General features: G+C 37.6%; 2 protein-coding genes across 2 annotated transcripts in view; one reads left to right on the top strand and one right to left on the bottom strand.

Annotated features, from left to right (window-relative positions):
• Window positions 1-525: 525 nt before the first annotated feature.
• LOC112045044 (rac GTPase-activating protein 1) lies at window positions 526-12,343 on the bottom strand. Its single transcript, XM_052885270.1, has 13 exons — window positions 12,022-12,343; window positions 10,712-10,914; window positions 10,048-10,195; window positions 9,363-9,523; window positions 8,704-8,805; window positions 7,993-8,089; window positions 6,787-6,946; window positions 5,482-5,599; window positions 4,058-4,207; window positions 3,273-3,523; window positions 1,987-2,116; window positions 1,218-1,339; window positions 526-758 (listed from the first exon to the last, which is right to left on the bottom strand). The coding sequence occupies exons 1-13, from the start codon at window positions 12,131-12,133 to the stop codon at window positions 725-727; spliced, it is 1,788 nt and encodes a 595-aa protein (XP_052741230.1). The 5' UTR covers window positions 12,134-12,343; the 3' UTR covers window positions 526-724.
• A 515-nt stretch (window positions 12,344-12,858) lies between these two features.
• Window positions 12,859-27,357, top strand: part of LOC112044984 (protein kinase C, brain isozyme) — a 206,314-nt gene continuing 191,815 nt past the window's right edge. The window contains exon 1 of the mRNA XM_052885254.1: window positions 12,859-13,168. Within this exon, the coding sequence (XP_052741214.1) occupies window positions 12,990-13,168 (179 nt within the window). The 5' untranslated portion in view covers window positions 12,859-12,989. The remainder of the gene's footprint in view (window positions 13,169-27,357) is intronic.

The following is a 27,357-nucleotide window of genomic DNA, read 5'->3' as shown; positions in this document are numbered from 1 at the left end:
AAATACATATTGTGTTTGAATGGATTTTGATAATATTTGACACACAAATCATTTATATTATTTGAATGCTAACTACTAAATAATAAAGATGAAAATATAATCATTAAACGATTACAAAAAAAAATACTAAAGAACATCAAAATATGGCGTTTCGGCAAAAATTACAATGACGAAAATTAAGACAAAAATTTCTCTTTTTTTTTAAGAATCGTAGACAGAGAATTCAATATACAATTGATTGTATATAAAATTCTCTGTCTATGTAGAAAAATATCATCAATATATTTAACAAGGTTACTCGTAATTTGCAACAACTTAAGTAACACCAGTTTTACGGTTGAGTCTAGAAAAAAATATTGTCCAAAGGTTTCATTTTAATTCAGTACTTATATTATGTGCGCTGTAGCATGGTGCAGGTGACAGTTGCCTTATTACGTTCACAATACGTAATATTATCGTGAATCGCGAAAAACTTTCAAGAGTGAAACGAACTGTCACCCGCACCATGCTACAGCGCACTAACAGTAATTAACCTACTAAATATATTACTATGGAAACAAGTCAATGGTTCTACATAAACTAATACATACTAAGATGCGTATAATATAAATAAAGGCACAAAATGATGGTTAACATGAAAAAAAAACCTTACAAAAAAAAGCTTACTTATTAGCTTATATTTATTGTCGTTTTAATTATGTAGACTATTTGTTAACCTCTCGTCTTACTGGAAATAGTTGCGTTTCTTTCTTGCGATCCTGTAAAAAGAAAGAAAATGGAAATTAGCTAACAATATTAGAAACTAGCGGACGCTCGCGACTTCGTCTGCCCTTAGACCTCTTTAATCCAGCCTTTACAGTAGTATCGCTGCAAAAATGGAGTAACTTCTTCCGTTTTCCCAACATTTCCCTTCCTGCTCTGCTCCTATTTATCGTGTATAATGTGTGTTTGTGTGTGTGTGTGAGCTGTGAAAGCCCAGTGGAGTGGAAAACTCTGGTTTCGATTCGGCGGGCGTAGGTTCGAATCCGGTCCGGGGCAAGGGCCACCAACTTTTCAGTCATGTGTGTATTAAGAAATTAAATATCACGTGTCTCACACGGTGAAGAAAAAGCTAAAGAGGGAACTTTGCGATTTTTTCGAGCGCGTCATTTTACAAGACGCTCGAGTTAGTACACGTTTAGCATAATGGTTACAATGAACCTTGTTCGTTCACTTACGGTGTGTCGACCGGCGAGAAGAAGAACCCCCTGGGGCGGGCGGCGGCGGGGGAGGCGGGGTCGGGGGGGCACGCCCACTGCGACCAATAGTCGCTCTGCAGGCGGAGCAGGAGCTGCATCACCTGTGGAAAATGTGCGATGCAACTTAATAAAATGTTTTTAACCACAGATTAATCAATAATATACACAGATGGAGCATACGGAATACGATAATGAGCTGTGATAGCCCAGTGGATATGACCTCTACCTCCGATCCCGGAGGGTGTGGATTCGAACTCGGTTCGGGGCATGCACCTCCAAATTTTTCAGTTATTTAGGAAATTAAATATCACGTGTCTCAAAACGGTGAAGGAAAAATATCGTAATTTGAACCTGCATACCAGAGATTTTTTTTTTAACAAAAAAAATTAACCAGCTTCAAAGATGTTTCAAAAAGGGAAAAATAACATCATACCTATGTCCTTTCTATTGATCGGTTTGGTGGGTTACAAGTCAGCCCTTGACTACAATCTCACCTGATGGTAAGTGATGATGCAGTCTAAGATGGAAGCAGGCTAACATGTTAGGAGGAGGATGAAAATCCACACCCTTTTCGGTTTCTACACGACATCGTACCGGGACACTAAATCGCTTGGCGGTACGTATTTGTCGGTAGGGTGGTAACTAGCCATGGCCGAAGCCTCCCACCAGAAAAACTTTGTACGTCAAATGTTTTTGATATTTAAATATTTAACGTACATTTAAAGTACAAATTTAAAAAAAACCTTACATTAAACATCTTGGCAGTGGCGCTGTACATCTCGGCCGCTTGCTTGGCGAGCCCGTACCCGATCACTGTGGGCCCGAATATCTTCGCCAAGTTGTCTATGCCCATCTCGCACTCCGGACTCTCCGCTACCCTGACACATCAAACAGTGAAATATAAAAACCTGCACTAGCACCACTTGTAATAATAATAATAATAAATATAAAATAAATAATAATAATAATAATATAAATAATAATAATAATAATATTTTTTATAAATTTTTAATAATGTTTTGTATTTTATACTTATATTGTTAAAAATTTAAAAAAAAAGAATTAATAAATAAATGAGAGACATAATAATAATAATAAAGTCTTTATTTATTTCATACAAATTAGTAATACAATTTTTTTTTATAGATTTTTTTTTCCGTTTATATTACGTTGGCATGAATCCCATTGTCTTGGGTATAAGCCTCCTCCAGCAGTTTCCACTTTCCTCTGTCCCGTCCTGACCTCATCCAATCCCTACTCGTAATATAATTATTAATTTAAAATAATTAAAAGCAAAAAAATATATTATTCAGTATTGTTAGTTTCATTCATATTTGTATCAACAACCAAATAAAATTCATCAAAATCAAAAAGTTTTATATACAAAGTTCTATAATATACCGAAAAATAACAAGTTAAATTGTAATCAGTATTTTCAGTACACGATATAACGGCAGATTATAATATCACGAGTGAGATTATTAACAAACGTATTTACAATCTAGCGGTGACATATATAATATATAATGAAATATACCTTCAGCAATACCTCCTGTTATATTAATTTAAAATTATTTAAAAGCGAACATTTCAAAAAATATATATTTTTTCAGTATTGTTAGATTTTTTCATGTTTGTATCAACAACCAAATGATTTCCGTGTGGTCTTTGCGAATTTAAACTTTGCCACTTCGTATCTTTGCCGATAAAGTTTTATATAAATTTCAAAGTTACAAACTTCTTTCAAAGTGGTTTATATCTATATAAGGTTGTTTACATCTATATGTCTATATGGTTCATATATACATTGTTGAGTCAGTCGGTTAATGCGTCGGTCAGTTGGCCCTAAATGTATATATGGATCGGTGGCGTCGGTGGGCTCGCCCGGGTGGCTAGCAATACTCACTTCTGCAGATGCAGCAGGAAGGCGAGCGTGTCCCTGTTGGGCTGCGGCAGCTCGCTGACGGCCTGCACGATGGCGGCAGTGGCGTCGGTGGCGTCGGTGGGCTCACCCGGGTGGCTAGCACTACTCACTTCTGCAGATGCAGCAGCAGGAAGGCGAGCGTGTCCCTGTTGGGCTGCGGCAGCTCGCTGACGGCCTGCACGATGGCGGCGGTGGCGTCGGTGGGCTCGCACAGCGTGGCGGCGTGCATGAAGTCGCTCCACAGCGCGTGCGTGACGAGCGGCTCCCGCAGCGACCGCAGGAAGTCTTTGATGCAGCCGCAGATCACGTGGATGTCCTCGTCGGTGAGCTGCGGCGAGCCGCAGCCGCGGAGGAAACGTTCCTGGTGAACAACATATAGTTAGTAAACATGTTACACCATTTACGAAAGACAATTTGGATTAAAATATAGTCTTCAATTAGCCTTTATAGTAATACTGAAAAGATAAAATTTACAATCGTCAGTCACTATTTTTTTATAAACATCAGTCATGCAATTATTTTATTACAAACGTCAGTCATGAAATTATTTTATTACAATCGTCAGTCATGCAAATATTTTATTACAATCGTCAGTCATGCAATTATTTAATTTCAATTGTCAGCCATACTGTTATTTTATTACAATCGTCAGTTATGCAATTATTTTATTAAAAACGTCAGTCATGCAATTATTTTATTACAATCGTCAGTCATGCAATTATTTTATTACAATCGTCAGTCATGCAATTATTTTATTACAATTGTCAGTCATGCAATTATTTTATTACAATTGTCAGTCATGCAATTATTTTATTACAATCGTCAGTCATGCTACTATTTTATTACAATTGTCAGTCATGTAACTATTTTATCCGACCGCATCAGATAGTCGTACCTTGAGTCGTTTAATTTCCTTGTCGACGGCGCACAGGCGGTAAATGCCCTTCTCGTTGAGCCCACGTTTCTCCACCTCGTTGATGCAGTGCACCAGCAGGGCGGGTACCATCGGCGGCGTGGTGGGCGCGAAGTCCGCTATACAGCCCTCCTGTGATATAAACATGATAGAACCTACTAGTTGAATAAAGTTTTCTTCTGCGCACTGCAACATGTCTACCACATAGAATGAAAGAAAGAAAGAAAGAAAGAAAAAATCTTTATTAGAGCATTGTGCCACACAACACAATTTGTTCTTTTATCGTCACACATAGCTCACTTTCACGTTCCATCCCAACGAAAGATAAAGCGATATACAGATGCACATAAGTTTCTATATCTCACGGCACCACGCTAGACCCATTGAACTAAGTATCTCTCACTTGAGGAGAGAAAGAGTACTCCAATACGTTATAAAAACATTTTGTTCAACTAATTGTTCCATCAAGCCACAGAGTAACCAGAGTGAGTCTTTACAAACTGCGTGCTGAAGCCTGTGAAACCCATGAAAAAAACAAAAGTCACGCGTCTCCTTCACATCCGCATATACAAACATTTTTCATAATTTGTATTTCAAAATTCAACACTAACAACAATTACGTAAATTAATATAATAATCAACAATAAACAATAAAAAAATACTCCATCGTATTTATTTAGTTTTTTGATCAATTTTTAAAATATTTAGAAGCTTATGACGCCATTTTTCTCGAATAATATTGTCAATTACTGGTGCGACGCTTCGTGTCGTACTGACTCGAGAATGAATTCGTTTTTGAATTTTATATTTGTGAAGGGTACGACACCGTTGTGTTCCATCTGCCTATTATTGATTAATCTGTGCATCAAGCATACTCGTTGAGTTGATATGATATGCGGCAAGACGAGTAACGTGTCCACACAACTTCTCTGCTTACTTTCCTCGCTAGTTCCCGTTACTTGGGTAGTGTCTGGCTGCGGCGTAAGGATCGTTAATGCTCAGTTCACAAAGGGCGAATTCGCCGCGATTCTCTCGCGCGTATTACGCACGACCGTTGCGTCCACGTATTAATTAAGTAATAATTCGCGTACCAACGTGCAAGCATTTGGGGTGGAATTCAGTACGAATCATGGAGTTGAAAGTGCATTGGCTTAAGAGTTCGCGCGTTAACTGGACGCAACAAAGCGTCCCTAGTATCTCGAATCGCGCGGAATACGCGCGAATCACGCGCGAGTCGAGAGTCTAGCGTAGTGCACGCGATTCACGCGCGTATTTTGAATTCGCGCGATGCTTGTGAACGCGATTTATTGATGTCTAGTACTTCGACAACGCGCGTATGAATTCGCGCGATACGATTCTAGACGGATTCGCCCCTTCTGGACAAGGTCTAAGGGGTATATCAATACCTTGGTGGCGAGCAGCTTCCCGGGCGGCACGCAGGGCAGCGGCAGCAGCGCGCGGCAGTCGGGGTGCGCCTGCGCGCGGCACTGCTCGCACTTCACGCCCACCTTCGCGAAGCTGATGCTGCACACACAAATATATTACTAGCTTACGCCGCGCGGTTTCACCCGCGTGGTTCCCGTTCCCGTAAGAATACGGGGATAAAATATAGCCTAAAGCCTTCCTCAATAAACGGGCTATCTAACATTGAAATAATTTTTCAAATCGGACCAGTAATTCCTGAGATTAGCGCATTCGAACAAACAAACAAACAAACTCTTCCGCTTTATAATATTAGTATAGATTAGCAGACTCAGAAGTGGATTACAAAAGTAAGAAAACCTATGTCAAATCAAAAGGAAACTACAAACAAAAGACGCAATAACCATGGCCATGAAAAATAAATGGAATGGGGATGATGACTAGGTTTGAATATTTGATTGTAATGATATATTCAGGTAAATAAGGTCAATGTAAACTAATTTATACATAAAAAGCAAAGATTGACTGGATATTTGCAAAATAAATAAGATTATAAAATTTCAAAATCTATTAAAAATATTTTATCGTAATTAGATAAAAATTCATACAGTTTTATCTTTTACCTTACATTAAATGTGACATTTTTTAATATATGAACTTTAAACATAAACGCAGAAATAACAAAGATATTAGTAATTTCGTTTATACGCCCATACAATTCTAACGAAGTTATTATATTATAGGTTTTTAAATTGTATATAAATTAAGAGTATGCTAATAGTAAAGCAATTTTGTAAAAGTAACAGGGTATCTGCGATCATTACTTTCGGAGCTACAGGGATTTAAAGGGTCAGATTTGCGGCGCTGCCGCGGAACCCTGAAAAACGCCCCATACAAAATGGTAAGATCTTATGACGTTGTAGGCAATTAATGTGTAGTATAATAGAGACAATATATTTATAAAAACTAAACTAGACACAGTCACGCTGTAACACGTTAAGTTAACAAGCCGTTTACCCTCCCATAAGAAGTTAACACTTCAAAAAATTGGTTGCCTGTAAAGTCTGTTTATGGGCGATAATGATAAATAACGCTATATGAAATCATTGATGAAAAACTGTTTAAGCTTAAACCAATCGTGCCTCTGTATCGCTGGTTCCACGCTCAGCTCGGGCGGAACGTTATGATATGTCATGCTTTTTCATGCATCAAGCCCGTGTTCATCGATTTACGAGACTTGTGGTAACTAACCGAAGCCTCCCACCAGGCAAACGATGTCAAGTACTCACGTCTTCCCGCAGGGGCCGCACGTCTCGCGCTTGTAGAAGTTCTTTGCGACGAAGTTGTGCTGGCGCGGGCGCACGCGCGGCGAGCCGCCGTACGCCGCCGACACCGCCGACGGCGTGCGCTGCGGCGGCGCGCGCGGCGTGTCCGACGCGCTCTCCGACTCTAAACAAACGAAAAAAATACATTCGAATGTGCTTTAGACCACACGACTGAAGTAAAACTTCTTTTAAAATAATATATCAAAGCGCCATCTATGAGCCTAAGGCATAACTGCATCGCAACAGGTACAAAAAGGGATTGTTTCAAAGTTCTCTTAAAACGCCATCTACTGGTAATTACAATACCCTATAATATATATACCCAATAATAATTTGGTTCCCGCTCTCGTAGGAATACGGGGATAATATTAAGCCTATAGCCTTCCTCGATAAATGGGCTATATAACACACATTTTTCAAATCGGACCAGTAGTCCCTGAGATTAGCGAGTTCAATCAATCAAACAAACAAACTCTTCAGCTTTATAATATTAGTATAGATTTCGTAACACATTTCACACTTCCTATCCAAGTCGAGCGAGCGTAAAAAATATGTGTCCACTTGTTACGAATTTTTCGATTAACTATTGTATGTGGTTGGTATTAACATTTATTATTTATATTATTGTGGAGGGGAGGTATTTGTACGAAGTTATTGTAATAGTGATGGTATACATAAGAAGGTATTTGATGAACTCAGTTGTTTGTTAGGCAGCGTGAACACCGTCGCGTTACTCATTTTGTGCAATAATGTTTTGTGTAATAATTACTGATAATGTTTTATATTGTAACTATTGATCATAAATTGTTTAGTGTGGGCATAGAGAACACGTCGGGCAGGGGTGGGTGTTTATGCATTCTAAAGAGATCTCTCAAACCTACAACCAAGGTCACAAGTCCTGGGACCTGCTCGAAGTGTTTCCTCTAGCACAATCACTGTCGCTGCTACACGTCATGTCATAAACACGTCATAGATCGTAACATCATTATTTTCTCAAAAGAATTACATTAAATTCGCTTATATGAGAAATACAATTAACTCACTAAGGTAATTTTTACGTGTGTACATACTAATTAGACTTAAATTCTACAGACAAAAAATCTAAATAAATAAATGCGGGTAGTTTTTAAATTACATGTTTGTCATATAATTGAACACAAGTGAACATACCAGTGATGGGCGGCGCGGAGGGCGCGGCGCGCGGCGACGAGCGTGCGGCGGACTTGCGCGCCGGAGGACCCTCGTCACTGCTCTCCGATATCGGTTGCTGAAAACAACATATTTGATTTACTAGCTATGCCTTACAGCACATCCGATTGCAGATTGTAGATTTCCATCCTTTAACGACCAACAATGCTTCCAACACAAACAGAAACTACACAGCGTTATCGCCGGCGAAGACGAAGTCCCCGATATCTGATGTCATCAGCATGTTGGAATTTTACCCTTTGATCTGCTTCTTCCTTCAGGCCCCATCAGGCGATGCTTCTGCACTCGCCCAAAACCCCGGTGACGCCGCTGAGGTCCCATTAAGGAGCGTTTACACAATCAGAAAAAAAAAAGTTCTCACGATTTTAGCCACGAAGAATAAATGCTAGTAGTAGGTCCTACTACATGTCCCATCCCTTCCCGTCCCATCCTGTCCTGTGCTGTGTTCCATATGTTATTTTATTTTAGCAGATGCCCAAGACTGTCAAATCCTGTTAATCACAATCCCACGAGTACCATGAACTTTTCTGTAATAAAAGTACCCATACCAATGTGTTAATCCAGATCCAAATCTATATCCTTTTTAATTTTCAGCCGAATCAGTAATTGAGTTTTGGTAAACTTTTAATTTATGGGTAATATTAGAGAACAAAATGGTTGCACTAGACTTACAAAGTTTTGCGGCGGTTTTAAATCGTGTGTGGTGGGCGCACGCTCCAGCGTGAGTGTTGTCGTGGCGGTGGCCAGCACCTTCCCACCTTGTAACTCCACTGTCTGTAATCAAGCTTTAGAAATAAAGAAATATGCCATAAATGAGCAATTATTTTTTACATGTCGACTGAGCATGCGTAGTGGCGTACACGTCATATTTAAAACTAGCTGACGCCGCGCTGTTTCGCCCGCGTGATTCCCGTTCCCGTAGGAATACGGGGATAATATATAGCCTTCCTCGATAAATGGGCTATCTAACACTGAAGGAATTTTTCAAAAAAAAATGTTATTTCGTTAAAAATACGATGTTAGATGATTACATAAACGAAAATATGATGAAAAACGTTGTAGACTTTTGATTTGTTTTAATTGGGATGACTCCCATTCCCCTTTAATTAGTCGGGAAAGACTGTGTTAGGAGTGGGTACGACAATAGACCAACGGGGCGGGGATCGAACCAACACCCCTCGGTGATGAGTCCGACCGCTCTTACAGTTGAGCTATTAAGGCTATAATTTGAATGGTACACCAAGATACATAATAACCCTGCAGGCAAACCAACAATATTAAGCCAGAAAGACAAACATTTTTTTTTTTTATAAAAAAAAAGGTAGACAAACCTTAGTAGCGGAGGATGTGGAGGAGCGTCTCTTCTTAGTGGAGGGTGGCTTCTCGCGCGGGTTCCACTCGCCGCGCTTCACCCACGAGCGGCGCGTCGACGCCAACGAGATGTCCAGGTCGTCCTCCGAGCGGGAGTACGACATCTCCGACAACAGAGTTCCTGTTGGAATACATTACAATATAAATAACTTGTGGGTTAAGCAACACTACAAGATTAAGAACATTGTCCACAAAATGACACAATTTGTAAACATTTAAATAATCTTAATAAATACATCAAAATCAAAGTGAATAGAGTCAAAGGGTCACTCTGGGAAACTGCTGCTGTACCTGGCAGCAACCAGTGTTGGAGTATTTATAACAAACATTCATATCATTAAAATTATCAGTTTTTACAAATCTTGGGAAACCATGGATTTTTTCGGGATAAAAAGTAGCCTATGTGTTAATCCAGAGTAAAATCCATTTCCATTTCAAATTTTAGCCAAATCGCTTCAGTAGTAGCGGTGTTAAAGAGTAACAAACATCCATACAAACTTTCGCGTTTATAATATTAGTAGGATTAAAAAAGGGTGCCTGGGTGTGTTAATACATTATGTAAGTAGTATGACTACCTTAGCACCATTAAAACAGGCAATAGATGGTGATGTGTGCATTGTTTAAGTATATTAACTATTTATTTACCAGTTGAGTTCAACTCTGGCACTCCGGTCAGTTTGACGTCGTGCTGTGCAGTGCCGTTGAGGAAGGCGAGCTTCTGCAGCGTCTCATTGTTGAGTTTGGCACGGTTGTCATTGAATAACAAGTCTCTGGCCATGTCCAGAAGCTTGTTCTGTAACATAGTCAATGATATTATATTCTTTATATGTATTGCTGATTCAATTACTATGATATACTGTTACACCGAGAGGTTATCTTGCTTTGTTGAACAATGTGTCACTGAGCCTAATAGAGGCTCATAGATAATTGTCCACACCTCAGATAACAGGGAGCTACTGTAATCTGCTTAGATCTAACTTTAATCTCTTCTTTTTTTTGAACAGAAATAAATAAGAAATAAGAGTAAAATGAAGAATAACATGCATAGTAGCATATAATTTTTGCATTATTAAAAAGCATCCAATATTACCTTGCATTTAAATTATGATATATATGTAATTGATGACAAAACTGAAATAATTGTATTTATTTCCCAATGACCACCAACCAAATGAACTAAACTAGAGATACCAGAGAACAGTTACTACTGGGCAAGCCAAGTGAATAAGGCACAAGGACACCTTGTATTTTATTTAATTCTTTCACTCTCATAGCTAAATGGCATGGTACAAATGAAATCAAGTCATACCAAGTCATTATACTTCTTCAATACAATATTCCTTTCCCTCTTCTCTCCATCTAACAGCTTGCGGACATGTGTGAACTTGTTTTCCCACTTGGACAGTGTCTTGAGTGCCTCGTCCAGCTCTCCCTGCAGTCTGACATTCTCTGCCTCAGCTGCAGCCCACTGGGTACGCACCCAGTCCATCTGCTTCAGAAATGCTAGGAAACCTGGACAAAGCATATATATTCTATAATAAAATATATGTTGTGTACAAATATACAGTCAAATGCTAAGAAGTATATAAATACAGCTTGAACAGTAATTAAACAAGTAAGTAAGTAAAACAGATTATTCTCTCAAAGGAACATTTATTGAATACCAATAACATAGGGACCCGCCTGGCTAGATGTTACCCCTCAGCCAAAAATTAAGAATCAACAATATAATGTGTTTATAAAAACTGTTTCAATAGAACCAATGTTTTATTGTTGTTAACATTTTCGTCCTGTAAAGAGCTCAATAAAAAATGCCAGTTTGTATAGTTAAAAAAACTTAGGGCCATAAATAATATTATGCTGCATGATGATGCAGCATGCAGATGCTTCATCATTAACAACCCATATTCAGCTTACTGTGAGCACAGGACTTCTCTCACAATGAGAGGGGTTAAACTAATAGTCCACCACTCTGGTTGCTGGCCCATTGAGGATTGGCAGACTTCATACATGTAGAGAATTAAGAAAATTCTTAGGTATGCAGGTTTTCTTAAGATGTTTTTTTAATAAACCTATTATTCAACATACATACATAAATAGCTACAAGTAAGAAGAGTAAGAGCCCAGTGATATGACCTCTGCCTCTGATTCAAGAGGGTCTGGGTTCAAATACGGTCTGGGGCATGCACCTCCAACTTTTCTATTGTGTGCATTTTAAGAAATTAAATATCACTTGTCTCAAAACGGTGAAGGAAAACATCTTGAGGAAACCTGCACAGCAGAGAATTTTATTAATTCTCCCTGCTGCTAATCTGCAAGGCTCCTTTCATTCTGAAAGGAGCCTCGAGCTCAGCAGTGAACCGAATATGGGTTGATGGTGTAATGAAGTGGAGTAAGAATTTCGAAATAGGTTCAGATGTGAAAGCTATATTAAAATTCAACAATCTTCAAATAACCAGTTAAGGTGATAAAGGCAATTAACCTGTCTTTTGAACTCGGCAAGTAGTAATAGTGTAGGAAAAGGTAGGTAAACAAAAAACAGGCGTCATTAACAATTACCGCCAAAGATTATTCATAAAACTTATAGCGCATTTGCAGCTTATTTAATGTTTTACTTACATTCTTCGGATGCTCCATCGTTCAAAACATTGTTTAGACGATTTATATCATCAAATTGGGCCACCATGGAGAGAACCAGGCCTTCGCCCGAATCTGAATTTTCGGTACTCATTTTTTGTGAAGCTATTGGTGCAGACGAAATATTTTGGAAATAGTAGCAGATTGATCACCACAAATCACATTTCATAAGTATTTATAAAAACAGAACTTATTAAAAACTTTACAGGCACTTTTATTTAACGATTAGTTGTAGTGGAAAAAATTCAAATAACGATCGCAGATGACAGATTTGTCAAAAATCAAAAATGACAACTCACAAAGTTCGTTTGCTTTGCGATGCGAATGACGTTTTTCTTCTCGGCCAATGGCATTGGAATGCAAATAGACGCGTTCATTTCAATTAAACCAAATCTTCATACTTTAAAAATTAAAAAGTACTGTACAATTTAGGAAGAAGATATGAGGGTTTATTCACAGATTTAAGAGTTTATTCTTGCTTTGTGTAAAGGTATATTCAATATCTTGTTATCCTCTAAGGGTTTATAAAAATTAAAAACCCTCTTCTACCAAGGACTTTACTAGTAATGACGCTTGATTGACGTATTGACGATCGATCATCGATCTCATGAGTTTATCCGATTTTCCATTTCCGTATAAATTATTGAAAATGCTCACGATAGCTTTTATTTTCTATTAGTTTCTTATAATTTTTAATTAAATGGATTTTTTCAATACAGTTACAAAGTTACATTCGTGGTTCGGTAACTAAATTTAAAATGACAATGACATTGACACATATTATTACGGTGACAACTGCCAATAATTTTTGCCATTCGCATTTCTGTCAAAGCGCGATGACGTTCGGTTGAGAGCGGCTGTTCGTACGTTCTGTTCGCGAATCTCAGCGATTTATTGTGGGATAATTATTATTTCCGACTCCACCAGGGTTTGATCGCGGGCGTATCATCATGGCGGACGAGGAGAATAATTGTGATGACGGTGGTGGTGATGTTAAAGGGGGCATGCGATTGCGAGGTCGTAAAGGAGCCCTAAAGAAGAAGAATGTTTACCTGGTGAAAGATCACAAGTTCATGCCGAGATTCTTCAAGCAGCCAACGTTCTGCTCCCATTGCAAGGACTTTATATGGTAAGTCAACGTTTGCCAGTATCCATTCATATTTTAATACACGACGGATTTGATGAGTATTATAAATAGGTGATGTTTACAAAGGTGCGTTAGGTAAAACGCGCGGTTTCCTCATGATAAGCGGCTATGGTGTATTAGCGCGATTGTTTGAGCAAAACAATACTTTATAATACTCTTTAGCAGTTCTACCAGTACTAGTAATGAATGTTTTAAATGGCTCTCATTTATTTCTTTAATAAATACTAAAATGTTTAGAATTACTGGTTCACTACCTGTAGAACTTTAGAACCCATGGAACTTGCAGTCAATGGCATCATCTCACAATACTGTTTCAAAGATTACTTCCTTTGTAATAATTATAATATTGTTAATATATTTTAATAGATAAAGAATAACACAGAGGGTTTTTGATTTGATTTTTTTTAATTTTGAGAATACATGCATTTGTTGTTCTTTGAGGATTTGTTTACCTGTAATATGATTGAAACAGCTAGGGGCTATTGTAAGCCAATTATTATTAAAAAATTATGTGAATTGCACAAAGACTGTTATTATAATTTTTTAATTAAATACTCAAGTAAATATGTTAAAGACTGATTTTATTTTAAAGCATCTTAGAATGTAAGGAAGGAAAGAAAATGATATTTAAACTGTATGAGATGAATAAGAAATTTAAATTGTTATAGTTGGGGTATCCTGGGGTGTATCTAGGACTGAACCATAATTATAGTATTTTTATTTTTTGTTTTTACCTAATTTTCTTGTTTCCAATACAATTCCAATATTCAAACAGCAACTCCACCTGATTTTCCTTTCCTTTTTTTGTAATATTTCACATCCTCCCATCCCTCCCAAAGTCCCAACATCCTCCATAGATAACATTCAGAGAAAAGCAAAACCAAAAAGTAACAATATTTTGTTTAGTTGAATTATAAATAATAAGACATGAAAATCATTCGATAATGAAAAATTTCTAGAGCAAAGAGACTTGTAGTTTACAGGTTGATTTTTTTTCATCCACATCATTAAAAATAAATTACTTTTACAGTCATTTTTATTGTATTTTACAACCATTATATTATTATGAATAGCTCATCACATCACATTGAAAAAAAATTCTTATTCAGTATTTTTTTTTTAATTTCACAACCATTGTTATTATTATTATGCAAAATCCCAACATATATAATATATAAAAATGTGAATGTAAGTTTGTTTGTTATTTATTTTACATCTAAACCACTAAACCAATTTTGAACTTTTTTTTAATAATGAAAAGCTCATTATCAACATGATACATTACGGGTATATGATTTGAAGTTAGATGACAATGACAATGATCAAGTCCTGAGTCACCAATTTGTGACAAGACAACCCTTAGAAAACACTATTTAAAGATCAATTGTTCTACACTACAGCCCTACTTGATGTGTACTATTATGAACAAACAAATTAAAAATAAATTATAAATTAAGTAGTTATGTTCCTTTATAAAATTCTAAGCTTATTAAACAAATTTATTTTCAATAATTTAAGAATAAGCTATTTATAATTATTCTTAGCTGCGAAATGAGTAGTGATTTATACCCTCATTTTTAATTTATTTGTTGGTAAACAGTATTCATCGAGTAGGGCTCTAGTATTGCCATATCTCTAGGGTCTGGATGCTCTCGATGATGTCCCCCTTGACAGGGACTGGCACCTTTTTAGGTGAAAGGATGGGTCTGCTATAAATGAATACATATTTTTTTGTATAATAATCACTTTGATAGATGTGTTATTTGCTGTTGAAATTTAAATATTTTTTCTTTCAGTTTGTAAAGCTGAATCAACGTTTAATTAATTTTGAAGAACATCTAGAATAGAATATAAGAAGAATAGAAAATGCTCTGTTAAATCTCAAGATATTGATTGATCTGCTTTACTACAATCCATAAAACCTATTACCTACTTCCATTGTCTCCTATCATTCCCAATAAAATTATACCACAAACCTTTCTTTCTTTTCTTCCTTACCTTTCCTTGAATATTGACACAACTGTAATTTTTAGTGTAGCAATGAAGTGGTATTATTTTTTTCAATTTAGATGTTTGATGTCAAACAAAGGTTTCAAGGATTTAAGTCCTTGATTGGTCAAGTGCAAAAGTTAATTTTGTTATATTTTCTACAGGGTATCATAAAAAATCAAGTCCTCAATTGCCAGACATTTAATGTAATAAATAGCAACTCTAAACCTGAGCAAAGTGACATTTGCTCATGGGACATTATATATCAGTATATGAAATACTTCGTTGTATATAATACCACAGAATACATATCATAAGCACCTCTGGATGCAGCAGTGTGAAACAAAACATTTAAATTGAAACATCACTATGATTCAAAGATCAAGAGGTCACACAATTTTGATCCTTACCAAAATGTTCTATGACCTTGGGGTCGTGACCTCATGAGTTCTAATAAAAATGATTGATGATTCAGCACAGTAGGCTTGGAACTAAACTTACAACTGGGTTTTTCCCTGTTGGTCATTCTAATCTAGATATCCTTTCTTTCATTTGCTGATGTAGTTTAAAAATAACTATGAAATTAAAAGTTTTTCTAGTTAATATGGCAAACATCTATGCATATAATTATGTATTTGATATTATAAGAGTCCTCTGCCGAGTCAGATTGTTTGTTCGCGATGAACTCTATAAGACACTTATTTTACGGAAAAGAGCTTTGGCCGTGGTTAGTTACCACCCTACCGGCAAAGACCTACCGCCAAGCGATTTAGCGTTTCAGTGCAATATCGTGTAGAAACCGAAAGGGGTTTTCATCCTACTCCTAACAGCTTAGCTCGCTTTCATCTTAGATTGCGTCATCACTTACCCTCAGGTGAGATTGTAGTCAAGGAACTAACTATTAATTTTGATCCAGGGCCTTAGGCAATAGAGAATATAGGTTCGCCTAATAAACTAAGCACTCATCTTAGATCTTTCATAAGAGATTTTGGCGGCGGCATTTAAGATCATCTAGATCTGAAATGCCGCCGATATAACAAGTGTTAAGCAAGAGAATCTCTCAAGTAATCAATCCAGCGACCTTAGCACAACAAAACTAATCCAACAACGGACCCTGACCCACTGCAGTGTTCGCTTTATTTGCTGGTCTGCGCGACCTACACGTAACAAATCGCTTTTTAACGAGCGACAGAAATCGAGCCCTCAGTACTGTTGGATTTGGTGTATTGTTGTTATACTTTACTACTGTACTTTATGTTCTGGATTAAGAGTCTGCGATAGTCAGCGATAGTCAGACTTACCTCGTTTCATAATGAAAGTTTGTTAGTCTATGCTCCTACCATATTTTTTTCAGCGTAGTATGATAAAAAATGTCCCCAGTATCCCGTACAAAATATTGGTCATTACCGTCAAATTCGCCGCCGCCTCCAATCACGTTAATCTGTAAGATTCAGTCTTATCAAATATCAACAGGAATAAGTTATCTTCCAGTATAATAAAAAAAATACAAAACATTATGCTTCAGTCTCCACTGCAAAACCTTTATACGCACGTCTAATATATTACGCTAAGTCACAGGTTTCAAATACATAGTATTTTCTCACACAATGGGCCAATTAAGCGGTTTCCTACCAGATAATTAGACTGTGCGGCGAAGGACATAAGGTTTTTGTAACGGCGCCATAAAAACCGGACCGGAGCAGGTACTCTTAGCGTCGCCGCACACGGGCGCAACGCCACAACCACAAACGGCGTCAAAGCTACGAGTAGAAGCGATGTTTTGTGGCAAGAGGTGGCCACCGACCGTGTGCGGCATTTCTATATTTATATAGAAATAAATTGATATATTATAAACGCGAAAGTTTGTATGGATGTTTGGATGTTTGTTACTCTTTAACGCCGCTACTACTGAAGCGATTTGGCTGATATTTGGAATGGATGGATTTTACTCTGGATTGACACATAGGCTACTTTTTATCCCGAAAAATCCATGGTTTCCCGAGTTTTGCGAAAACTAATGATTTTGATGATATGAATGTTTGTTGCTCTTTCACGCCTGGACTACTGAACCAAATTTGGTATTGAAATATATTATAGCATGGATTAACACGTAGGCTACACTTTATCTCGAAAAAATCCATGTATCCCGAGGGATTTGTGAAAAACTAAAGTCCACGCGGACGAGTCGCGGGCGTCCGCTAGTTTCTATATAAATCTATAGCAGACGCCCGCGGTTTCACCCGCGTAGTTCGGGTCTCGTATTAATAGATATAGATGTATGAAAACTTCAGATGAGGGGTGGGTGGAGGCGTTTTGTGGCTGTGGTGTAGCGCCCGTGTGCGGGGACATTTAGGTACCTATATATTCTTACTGGAATTGCCGAGTTGATTCAATCATCTAATTTCCATGTTCACTCGTTTATTTTGTTGACTCTATAGATTGTACGAATGTTGCCAAATAAATCCGTCAGTGTTTATTAATATAAGTTTAATAATCATGATCAGCCTAATTTAACGGTGCATTACATTACCAGACCTATAGGAGTAGGGATATGGAGCTTAGACCCACCACGCTGCTCCAATGCTGGTAGGCTTAGGGTGGTAATGTTTCTTTCAGATGGGATAGATAATGACCGGTATCGTTGGCTTAACGTGCTGAGACACGGGGCAGATTAATTCTTTTCACAGTCCTTGAAGACTTTAGTTACTTCGTTGTTATCAACCCATTTTCGGCTCACTGTTGAGCTCGAGTTTCCTCTCAGAATGAGAGGAGTTAGTCCACCACGCTGGCCCAATGCGGATTGGCAGACTTCACACACGCAGAGAATTAAGAAAATTCTTTGGTATGCAGGTTTCCTTTCTCTGTTTTTCCTTCACGTGATATTTAATTTCTTAAAATGCACACAACTAAAAAGTTGGAGGTGCATATGCCCGGACCGGATTCGAACCCACAGCCTCTGGAATCGGAGGTATATCATGGCTCTTTAATACTTAGATGGTTTTACTATGGTTTTAATTTCCCACGCGTTTCCGATATAATGCCGCATGTCATGATAAGTCAGACGCATAGACGGATAACAAAGTGATACTGAGTTCAGATGTTTCTTTATAAGGTACGGAACCCTAAAAAGATCAGTCTCAAAGTCTGATAGAATCTAGTCACAAGTGGTCACAGTCTCAGCTCGACACTCGTGACTTTTGATGCAGTCTTTTAAACCTCGCAGCCAATTAGGCGCGAGAACTTTAAAAAATAGCTAGCGAAGATGAGAGCAGTCTCTTTGTCGAGATTTGAAATGAATTCCACGGCGCTTCCGCTGAATGGTCTATTTCCGTTTCTTGGATGGCCAAGTTACGGGATTATGCGCCATTTCCCTTTGTCTTCCTGTCGGGGTTTTTAAAAAAATCTGGCGCTGTCATAACTTTGTTTTAATAGATCCAGACGCGGTTATTAAAGAAAGGTTGTAATGATAATTTTTAATAGATAGATAGTAGTCGAATTCAAGTAAGCTCCCATTCGCATGATACCTACTTGGGAATGCATTTGTTGTATTTGAACGCTTTTTTAGCATCCGTTAAAAAAACTCTCGTGCGATTGGGGGCTCAAGGGTATGAAAAGAAAGTGGTGATCGGGAAGGATATTCCCATCTATCTATATCTATAGTAATAAAACTGTAGTAGGTCCAATTCTGTACATTGAAGATATTTTAAAACTTTTTGTTGGGGGGCATTATAAACCTTTTTTTTTGATTTTTTGTCTGTCTGTCTGTATGTCTGTGTTTTTCTGTTATTCGGGCGTTACACTGAAACTACTAAATTAATTCAAATGAAACTAGGCACGGTTTGCGAAGAAGGTTATATTATTTATTGCGAAAATAAAATAAGAAGGAAGTGAAATAGGGGTTGAAAGTTTGTATAGAAAGTCCTTCATTTTTAGAGTTACAGTTTTAAGAATTTTAATTGATTATGAAACACGGCTAAAACAAGAATAAAGGATAAAGAAATAGCGGTTTCCACGCTGTGGGCAGCAACCATTTTAATCGGGATCATGGATGGTTGCCCATAGCGTGGAAACCGCTATTTCTTTCAAGCAACCATCTGTCTCCCAGCGCGCAATGCGAGCAGCAGCGCGTCGCGCAGCCTAATTATTCTTTATCTTAAATATCGAAAACCGCTTGACGCTTAAGTAGATTTAGTGCTTGGCGTACAAAAGTTTAATTTGGCAGGGAGGTAGTTTATAGTTAGTAGATATCCAAGAATAGATTATGCGATAGGATTAAAGAAATCTAAGGGCAAACGAAGTCACTGGCGTCCGCTAGTATTACATAATGAAATTAAGCCTAACCGAATTACCATTTAAAATCATTTACCCAAAGATCTGTTGTTACAACAATAACGTTTTGAGGTCGGAGAGTTTTCTATGCTAATACACCCGTATTTCCCAGTCATTTTTACCCACGTTTATAATTGAACAAATGATATTATCCTAATGAAGTACATTTACTTGAAATAACATTTATTTAGATGGGGAAAACAAATTAATGGAAATAATTTCTCAGAAATTACTGTACCGAGAAATGGGGAGATTATTATTCTTGATCTATACTGGTAGGTCTGACTAGGTCTGTTCTTTGAAATTAGATTAGCCCCTTTAAGAAGCTGTTGAGGCTAAATATTAACAACTGCTGAATCCAGGGATTTTACCGGGGCATATGAGCCGTGATAGCCCAGTGGATAGCCCTCTGCCTCCGATTTCGGAGGGTGTGGGTTCGAATCCGGTCCGGGGCATGCATCTTTAACTTTTTAGTTGTGTGCCTTTTAGGAAATCAAATGTCACGTGTCTCAAACGGTGAAGGAAAAACATCGTAAGGAAACCTGGATACCAGAGAGGTTTCTCAATTCTCTGCGTGTGTGAAGTCTGCCAATCCGCATTGGGCCAGCGTGGTGGACTATTGGCCTAACCCCTCTCATTCTGAGAGGAGACTCGAGCTCAGCAGTGAACCGAATATGGGTTGATAATGATGATGATGAAAGTAGCTTACAATTACAATTTATCTCAGCGATTTTTAGCGGTGAAAAGGTAACTGACAGACACTTTCGATATCAGTACCTACCTACTATAGTCTGGCAAGTTGGTTGATGACACTCCAATGATATGCGAGCGACGTTGAGGAAAAACTGAGTGTCTTGGTAAGATCGTCCTGATTGCCTGATTTAATTAAAATTCGTTTTGCCACTTAAATATTTGTAAAGGTGTGTTTATAAACATGATATTAATCTTTATCTAATGAAGTATTTGCTATATATTCGTCACAAGTAAATAATTTTGAATGGAATAAGAAAAAATAATCAAATTTCATCCATTAAGTAGATGAATTAGGGGTCCGAAGTTTGGGGTTCCCAAGCGTACGAAGTCTCGGACAAGAAATCTATAAGCTAATTAATATTTGATTGTTTGTTTAGTTGTTTGCATTGAATAGGCTCTGAAAATATTGGTACGATTTGAAAAAATCTTTCTTTCATTCTAATCCTACATTATCCATGATGACTAAAGGCTGAGAGCCGTGATAGTGGCTATGACCTCTGCCTCCGATTCCGGAGGGTGTGGCACTTCCAACTTTTCAGTTGTGTGCATCTTATGAGATCAAATATCACGTGTCTCTAACGGTTAAGGAAAACATCGTGAGGAAACCTACATACCAGAGAATTTTCTTAATTCTCTACGTGTGTGCAGTCTGCCAATTGGGTTAGCGTGGTGGACTATTGGCCTAACCCCTCTCATTCTGAGAGGAGACTCGAGCTCAGCAGTGAGCCGAATATGGGTTGATAACGACTATAGGCTATATTTTATCTCCGTATATTCCCGCCGAAACGGGAATGACGCGGATGAAACCGCGGGCGTCCGCTAGTATCAACTAAAAACGTCTCAGTCACAGTTCTAAAATTCCCTACCTACTATAGATGTTATTCGCTCCTTTAAAATAGTTAATCGTCGTCTATCACCGTTAACCCTGATTGATAGCTCCACAGAAAGGCGCCGTCATTCCAGCTCCATTAACTACGCTCGTGAGGTATTCACTTAAGGAAATGTGGAAATACATACTTACAAGTAGCTTTCCTCGATATCGTTCGGTTTTTTGACGTTTTCAGGGTTCCGTTCCGAATAAAAAACTAAACTCTAACGATAGCTACACACGATCAAGTTTAACGTCAAGTGTTCAGCAGTGTAAATGTGAAAAAAAGTTGTCGAAATATATGTTTCTAATCAACTAATATTATAAACGCGAAAGTTTGATGTTTGGATGGATGTTTGTTTGGATGTTTGTTACTATTTACCGTCGCTACTACTGAAGCGATTTGGCTAAAAGTTGGAATGGAAATAGATTTTACTCTGGAATACATAGGCTACTTTTTATCCCGAAAAAATCCATGGTTGTCCGAGATTTGCGAAAACTGATGAATTTATGATATGAATGTTTGTTACTCTTTCACGCCTCGACTACTCAACCGAATTGGCAGAAATTTGGTATTGAGATATATTATAGCATGGATTAACATATAGGCTACTTTTTATCCCGGAAAAATCAATGGTTCCCGAGGGATTTGTGAAAAGCTAAACATTGGCAGGCATTGAACGGATTGTCATCATCATATCATAATCAGCCGATGGACCTCCAAGCACAACGGTCTCGAGCCGCCAGCATCCAGCGGCTGGAACGGGTTTTATCTTCTGTAAAATTAAAAATCCGTTCTTGCGATGCCGATACGTACGATGCGGATCTGTGGACGTCTACCATAAGGGTTTGAAACTAGGCATACTCCAACAATAGTCCCGAGAGTTTAAGCTGTGTCTTTTATTTTTTCATTAACAGTTTCAGACAAATCTTCCTTCAGTTACAATAAGACAAAACTTCCCTGTTTTTTTTTTATTATTAGTGTAGATAATATATATTATTTTGGATACCAATGACAATAGTTTAAATTCTACAATCCGGTGTATTGTAGAATGACATACTCGTGCAATTACATCCATTACTCCTGACTCTTTTGTATGCAAAATTATATGGTAATCCATTGGCGTAATTTTGTAGTTGTGAAAACGGGACAAATAAAACAATCGGATATTAAAAACAAATATATTCGTAGTAGTTAGCATGTACAGACAATTGTTTTTATACTATTATAATACTAGCAGACGTTGGCCACTTCATCTGCGGAAAAGTTACTGTACCTATACATGATGGACCTGCCAATGCATAGCTTTAAGCAATGTTTTAAAAAACATTTACTTATTCGAGGTTACGACACCATTGATGAGTTCCTTAATAAGAAAGATGCTTGGAGGCCGTTGAATCAGCTTCTACCTTCACACAGGAAGTAAAACTATAAGAAATTGCAAATTATAATTATAGCCATTGTAAATTATAATATTGTATGATTTTTTTTTAAATAGCAACTGTTGAGTTTCTTGCCGGTTTCTTCTCAGCAGAACCTGCCTTCCAAACCGGTGGTAGAATCTTTACAAATAGTCAACTGACGTATCAAAAGTGCTTGTAAACTGAGACTACTTGAAATAAATGAATTTTGATTTTTGAATGAAGATTTTCCGATTTTGCCACATTTTATCATTGATTCTCCGCCCAAATAGCCATAGCATAGCTTTCCTCGATAAAAGGACTATGTACCTACTACAAAATATTTTTTAAATTCTAACCAGTAGTTCCTTAGATTAGCGTCTTCTAACTCAAACAAACTCTACAGCTTTATAATATTAGTATTTAAAATATATTACTCACGCTATCTAGTGTTAATATGTACCTTAGATTATTCCGTAAGTAAGTGCTGCTTAGTCATTCTTGTGATAATATTATTGTAGTCATTCTTGGCTAGGTAATGGTAGGTGGAGTATTTTCATTCGCTACGAGCATAAAAGGTAGACAAATAGCGGGCTCTTTCGCCCTTACACGTGCGTGTAATTGATGGTCTACTTCAAATAAACCTGTATTTTTCCTGCAAATTGGCTTGTAATAAAATCTGTTAGCGTCTTATTAGGTACTAGTCGACGCCCCACGGTTTCACCCGCGTAATGTCCGTTCCCGTAAGAATACTGGGATAAAATATAGTTATGATACTTACACATAATAAGGCTTTCTAGTGGTTGAAGAATTTTCAGAATCGGTACAGTAGATCCAGAGATTACCCCCTACAGCAAAACAAACTTTACCTCTATAAAAATTAGTATAGAATTATGGATTTTTGTTTGGCTCTTGACTTTTTTTTATTCATTTTAGAAAGACCGTTGAAAAGCTTTTTTTGTAAAATATATGTTGCGTAGCTGCATCTTATTGCAGTAGATTTTGAAAGGTTTGCATAATCGGGGTTCCTCAAAGTCAAGTGCATTTTATAATAGAGATACGAGTGTTTTAACAAGATATAGTTTAATTTGCAAAGGGGAATGCTCACCGGCATACACCATTGGCCCCGGTAACCCAGGTATACCCATGTATAAAAAAACAAAAGATGTATAAATAAAGATCTGGTGATATAATTGTTTTAATAAAAGTATGTTTCTTGAAAAAAAAAATAAACTCCTGTTTAAAAAGTTCGCCGGTGTACCAAAGCGGTGAAGTAACATTTGTAGTTGTATTATTATTTTCTGTTACTAACAAGCTTAAAAACCTAGAAAAAAAGCAATCAAACCAATCTTCAAAAATGTCGTAATACTCAGGCTGTATGGTCCACGATCTTTCTTGTCCCCGTTGGGGACATATTAAAGACTAGCTGACGCCGCGTGGTTTTACCGGCGTGGTTTTACCCGCGTGGTTCCCGTTCCCGTAGGAAAACGGGAATAATATATAGCCTATAGCTTTTCTCGATAAATGGGCTATCTAACACTGAAAAAATTTTTCAAATCGGACCAGTAGTTCCTGAGATTAGCGCGTTCAATCAAACAAACAAACAAATAAACTCTTCAGCTTATTAGTACCTATAGATTAATTTAAAATGACCTAAAACGTTGTAGCAAACTTTTTTTCGATAAAGTAATGATGAATGATTTTGTTATTAAAGTATCTCTTCACAGCAATTACTTACTCTATATCAGGCCCAAGTCCGGTCTTGCATGGAGTACTGGAGCCATCTTTTTGACGGCTCAGCCAAATACCATTTGGCTGCTTTGGCTGCAGTGGATCGCTGAGCCAAGAGACTTTTCACCGCTTTTGACAAAACTTCAAACCTTTGAGCATCAGAGGAAAGTTGCCAGTTTATCAGTGTTTTAAAGGATACTAGCAGACGCCCGCGACTTCGTCCGCGTGGAATTTAGTTTTTCACAAATCCCTCGAGAACCATGGATTTTTCCGGGATAAAAAGTAGCCTCTGTGTTAATCCATGCTATAATATATCTCAATACCAAATTTTAGCTAATTCGGTTAAGTAGTCGAGGCGTGAAAGAGTAACAAACATTCATATCATTAAAATCATCGATTATTTCGGGAAACCATGGATTATTTCGGGATAAAAAGTAGCCTATGTGTTAATCCAGAGTAAAATCTATTTCCATTCCAAATCGCTTCAGTAGTAGCGGCATTAAAGAGTAACAAACATCCAAACATCTATACAAACTTTCGCGTTTATAATATTAGTAGGATATTTTGAAGAGTGAGTTATTCGACGTCATACCACCTTCGCCGTGAGAAATAGTCGCGCTTGTGCCATAGAGAATAAGTAATGTGTTCTTGTGTTCTTCGCACGTGTACCAACATTAAAGTTTCAAGTACGCTGACTTTACAAGCACATGAAAAATGATTGCACATGAGTTGTAAAAGCTTACTAAAGTGAAATATTATAACTTATAACTTCCATTGAAAAGTTTATCTAACTTCATCACAAAACACATTTTTTGTGACGAAAGTTATAACTTTTGTACGGATCTGAAGATTCCCTCATAAAATTTATGAAGTTTGTTGTCTACTTTCCAGTATTTTTAGGATTCCGTAGTTAACAAGAAGCCTCGTTGACGATCAAACGATTTGAGGATCCCTCGATTTCAAGATTTCTTATGGTATCCATTGCATGAGCCTTAATAATAAAGATGCTTGGAGGCCGTTGGATCAGCTTCCACCTTCACACAGGAAGTAAAACTATAAGAAATTGTAATGAGGTCATCAATTGTAAATTATAATACTGCATGATTTATTTTAAAAGAGCAACTGTTGAGTTACTTGCCGGTTTCTTCTCAGCAGAACCTGCCTTCCGAACCTGACATATTAAAAGTGCTTGTAAACTGAGCCTACTTGAAATAAATGCATTTTGAATTTTTTAAATTTTGAGCTTTATAACCTTTTGTTCTGTCCAAGACATGCTTAGACTAAAAGCAAAATAATAATAATAATAATAATAAAGCTTTTTATTTCCACATCAATTTACATTTCAAACGTTTGTTAGGTGTGTTAGTTTAAATTATAATTATAATTATATATTAATTCTAATGTTAGTATGGTTAGTTATCTTCTTGTGATGTGGATCCCGTATGGGTGAAGGCCTCCTCTTTCTTCTTCCAGTAATCTCTATCTTTTGCGAGAGACATCCATTCTCGCCCTGTTTTGGTAATGATGTCATCAGCCCACCTTTTAGTTGGTCTGCAGACCGAAGCGTCGGCAAAAGCAAAGTAGAGGCATATAAATCAATGCGAACGTGTTATTTAATGGAACAGCCGTGGTTATAGCAACCTATCAATCACCCAGTCAACATAGACGCGTTTAACCATTTCGAGCGTTACACCGCGACGCTGAAATGTTACGCCGATGTATTTGACAAATTCAAATTGAGTGAATTGAATTACAATTAGGTGGTTCTTGTCCCAGTGTCGCCTGTTACGGTATAGCATATCGTTTATTTTGACGGCCTCCGTGGCGCAGTGGTATGCGCGGTGGATTTACAAGACGGAGGTCCTGGGTTCGATCCCCGGCTAGACCGATTGAGGTTTTCTTAATTGGTCCAGGTCTGGCTGGTTGGAGGCTACGGCCGTGGCTAGTTACCACCCTACCGACGAAAACGTACCGCCAAGCGTTTTAGCGTTCCGGAACGATGTCGTGTAGAAACCGAAAGGGGTGTGGATTTTCATCCTGCTCCTAACTAAAGCATCACGGAAGCCGTGATAGCCCAGTGGATATGATCTCGGCCTCCGATTCCGGAGGGTGTGGGTTCGAAATACGGTCCGGGGCATGCACCTCCAACTTTTCAGTTGTGTGCATTATAAGAAATTAAATATCACGCGTCTAACACGGTGAAGGAATACATCGTGAGGAAACCTGCATATCAGAGAATTTCCTTAATTAATAACCGTAAAAATATTAACCGCGCTCGTGGCTCGATATTGGAAATACGAGTATAAGGGTTTTATTTTATAACTGGAACCCTTCCTTCCATTACGTTAAGCTCAAATCGTTAGATTTTCGATATGTACCTACACCTTATAGCTATCAACTGGTGGAGGTACTGAACAACGTGCGTAGTATACTTATGTTCATCTGCCGCGCTCCAGTAACTGCAAAAATCCCTTCTTCGGCTCCCCTTATATTAGATTATGTTTTCTCTTCTATCGACAGTCTTTATAATTGATATTTTTTTAAAAGTAAATATGTATTTACTTATATATCTAGCCAAACCGTCTTCGTCGAAAGTCTATAATATCATTTCATATCTGCTAATATTAATTTTCAAACTTTCGTCTATAACAACGTTTGAAACGTCGCGCTGTGAAGCTGAAAATAAATTAAGAATCCCCGACACGTCGCACCGGCTAGGTATTAATATATCATTATTTTTCCCGACAATATTTTACAATTTCAGTGACAGGCTAGCGGCCATTGTTGAGGCAATTTATCTCGAGCTAGGACTTGGTACACGACAGAGACACCACTTCTAAATGGATAAGTGAATGTTGGACAGTCAAGACAAATGGTACAATTTGTCTTGCCTACTTTAGGGTTGTTTTGGGTTAGTTTTCTTCTAGAATTGTAACTTCTAATATTCGGTAACAGGAAGATATAACGCGTATTAGTAAAATAATCGGAGCTATAAGTACATTCCCACTCGTACAAAAAATAAATTGCATACACATAGGATACAAAGATATCACTTCTAAATAGATAAGTTAATGGTGCCGAGTCAAGACAAATGGTAACT

The sequence above is a fragment of the Bicyclus anynana genome, chromosome 14 (assembly GCF_947172395.1).
Source record: "Bicyclus anynana chromosome 14, ilBicAnyn1.1, whole genome shotgun sequence".
Lineage (NCBI taxonomy): Eukaryota > Metazoa > Arthropoda > Insecta > Lepidoptera > Nymphalidae > Bicyclus > Bicyclus anynana.
Note: the sequence above shows the minus strand (reverse complement) of the source record. Positions and strands in the feature narration are given on the sequence as shown.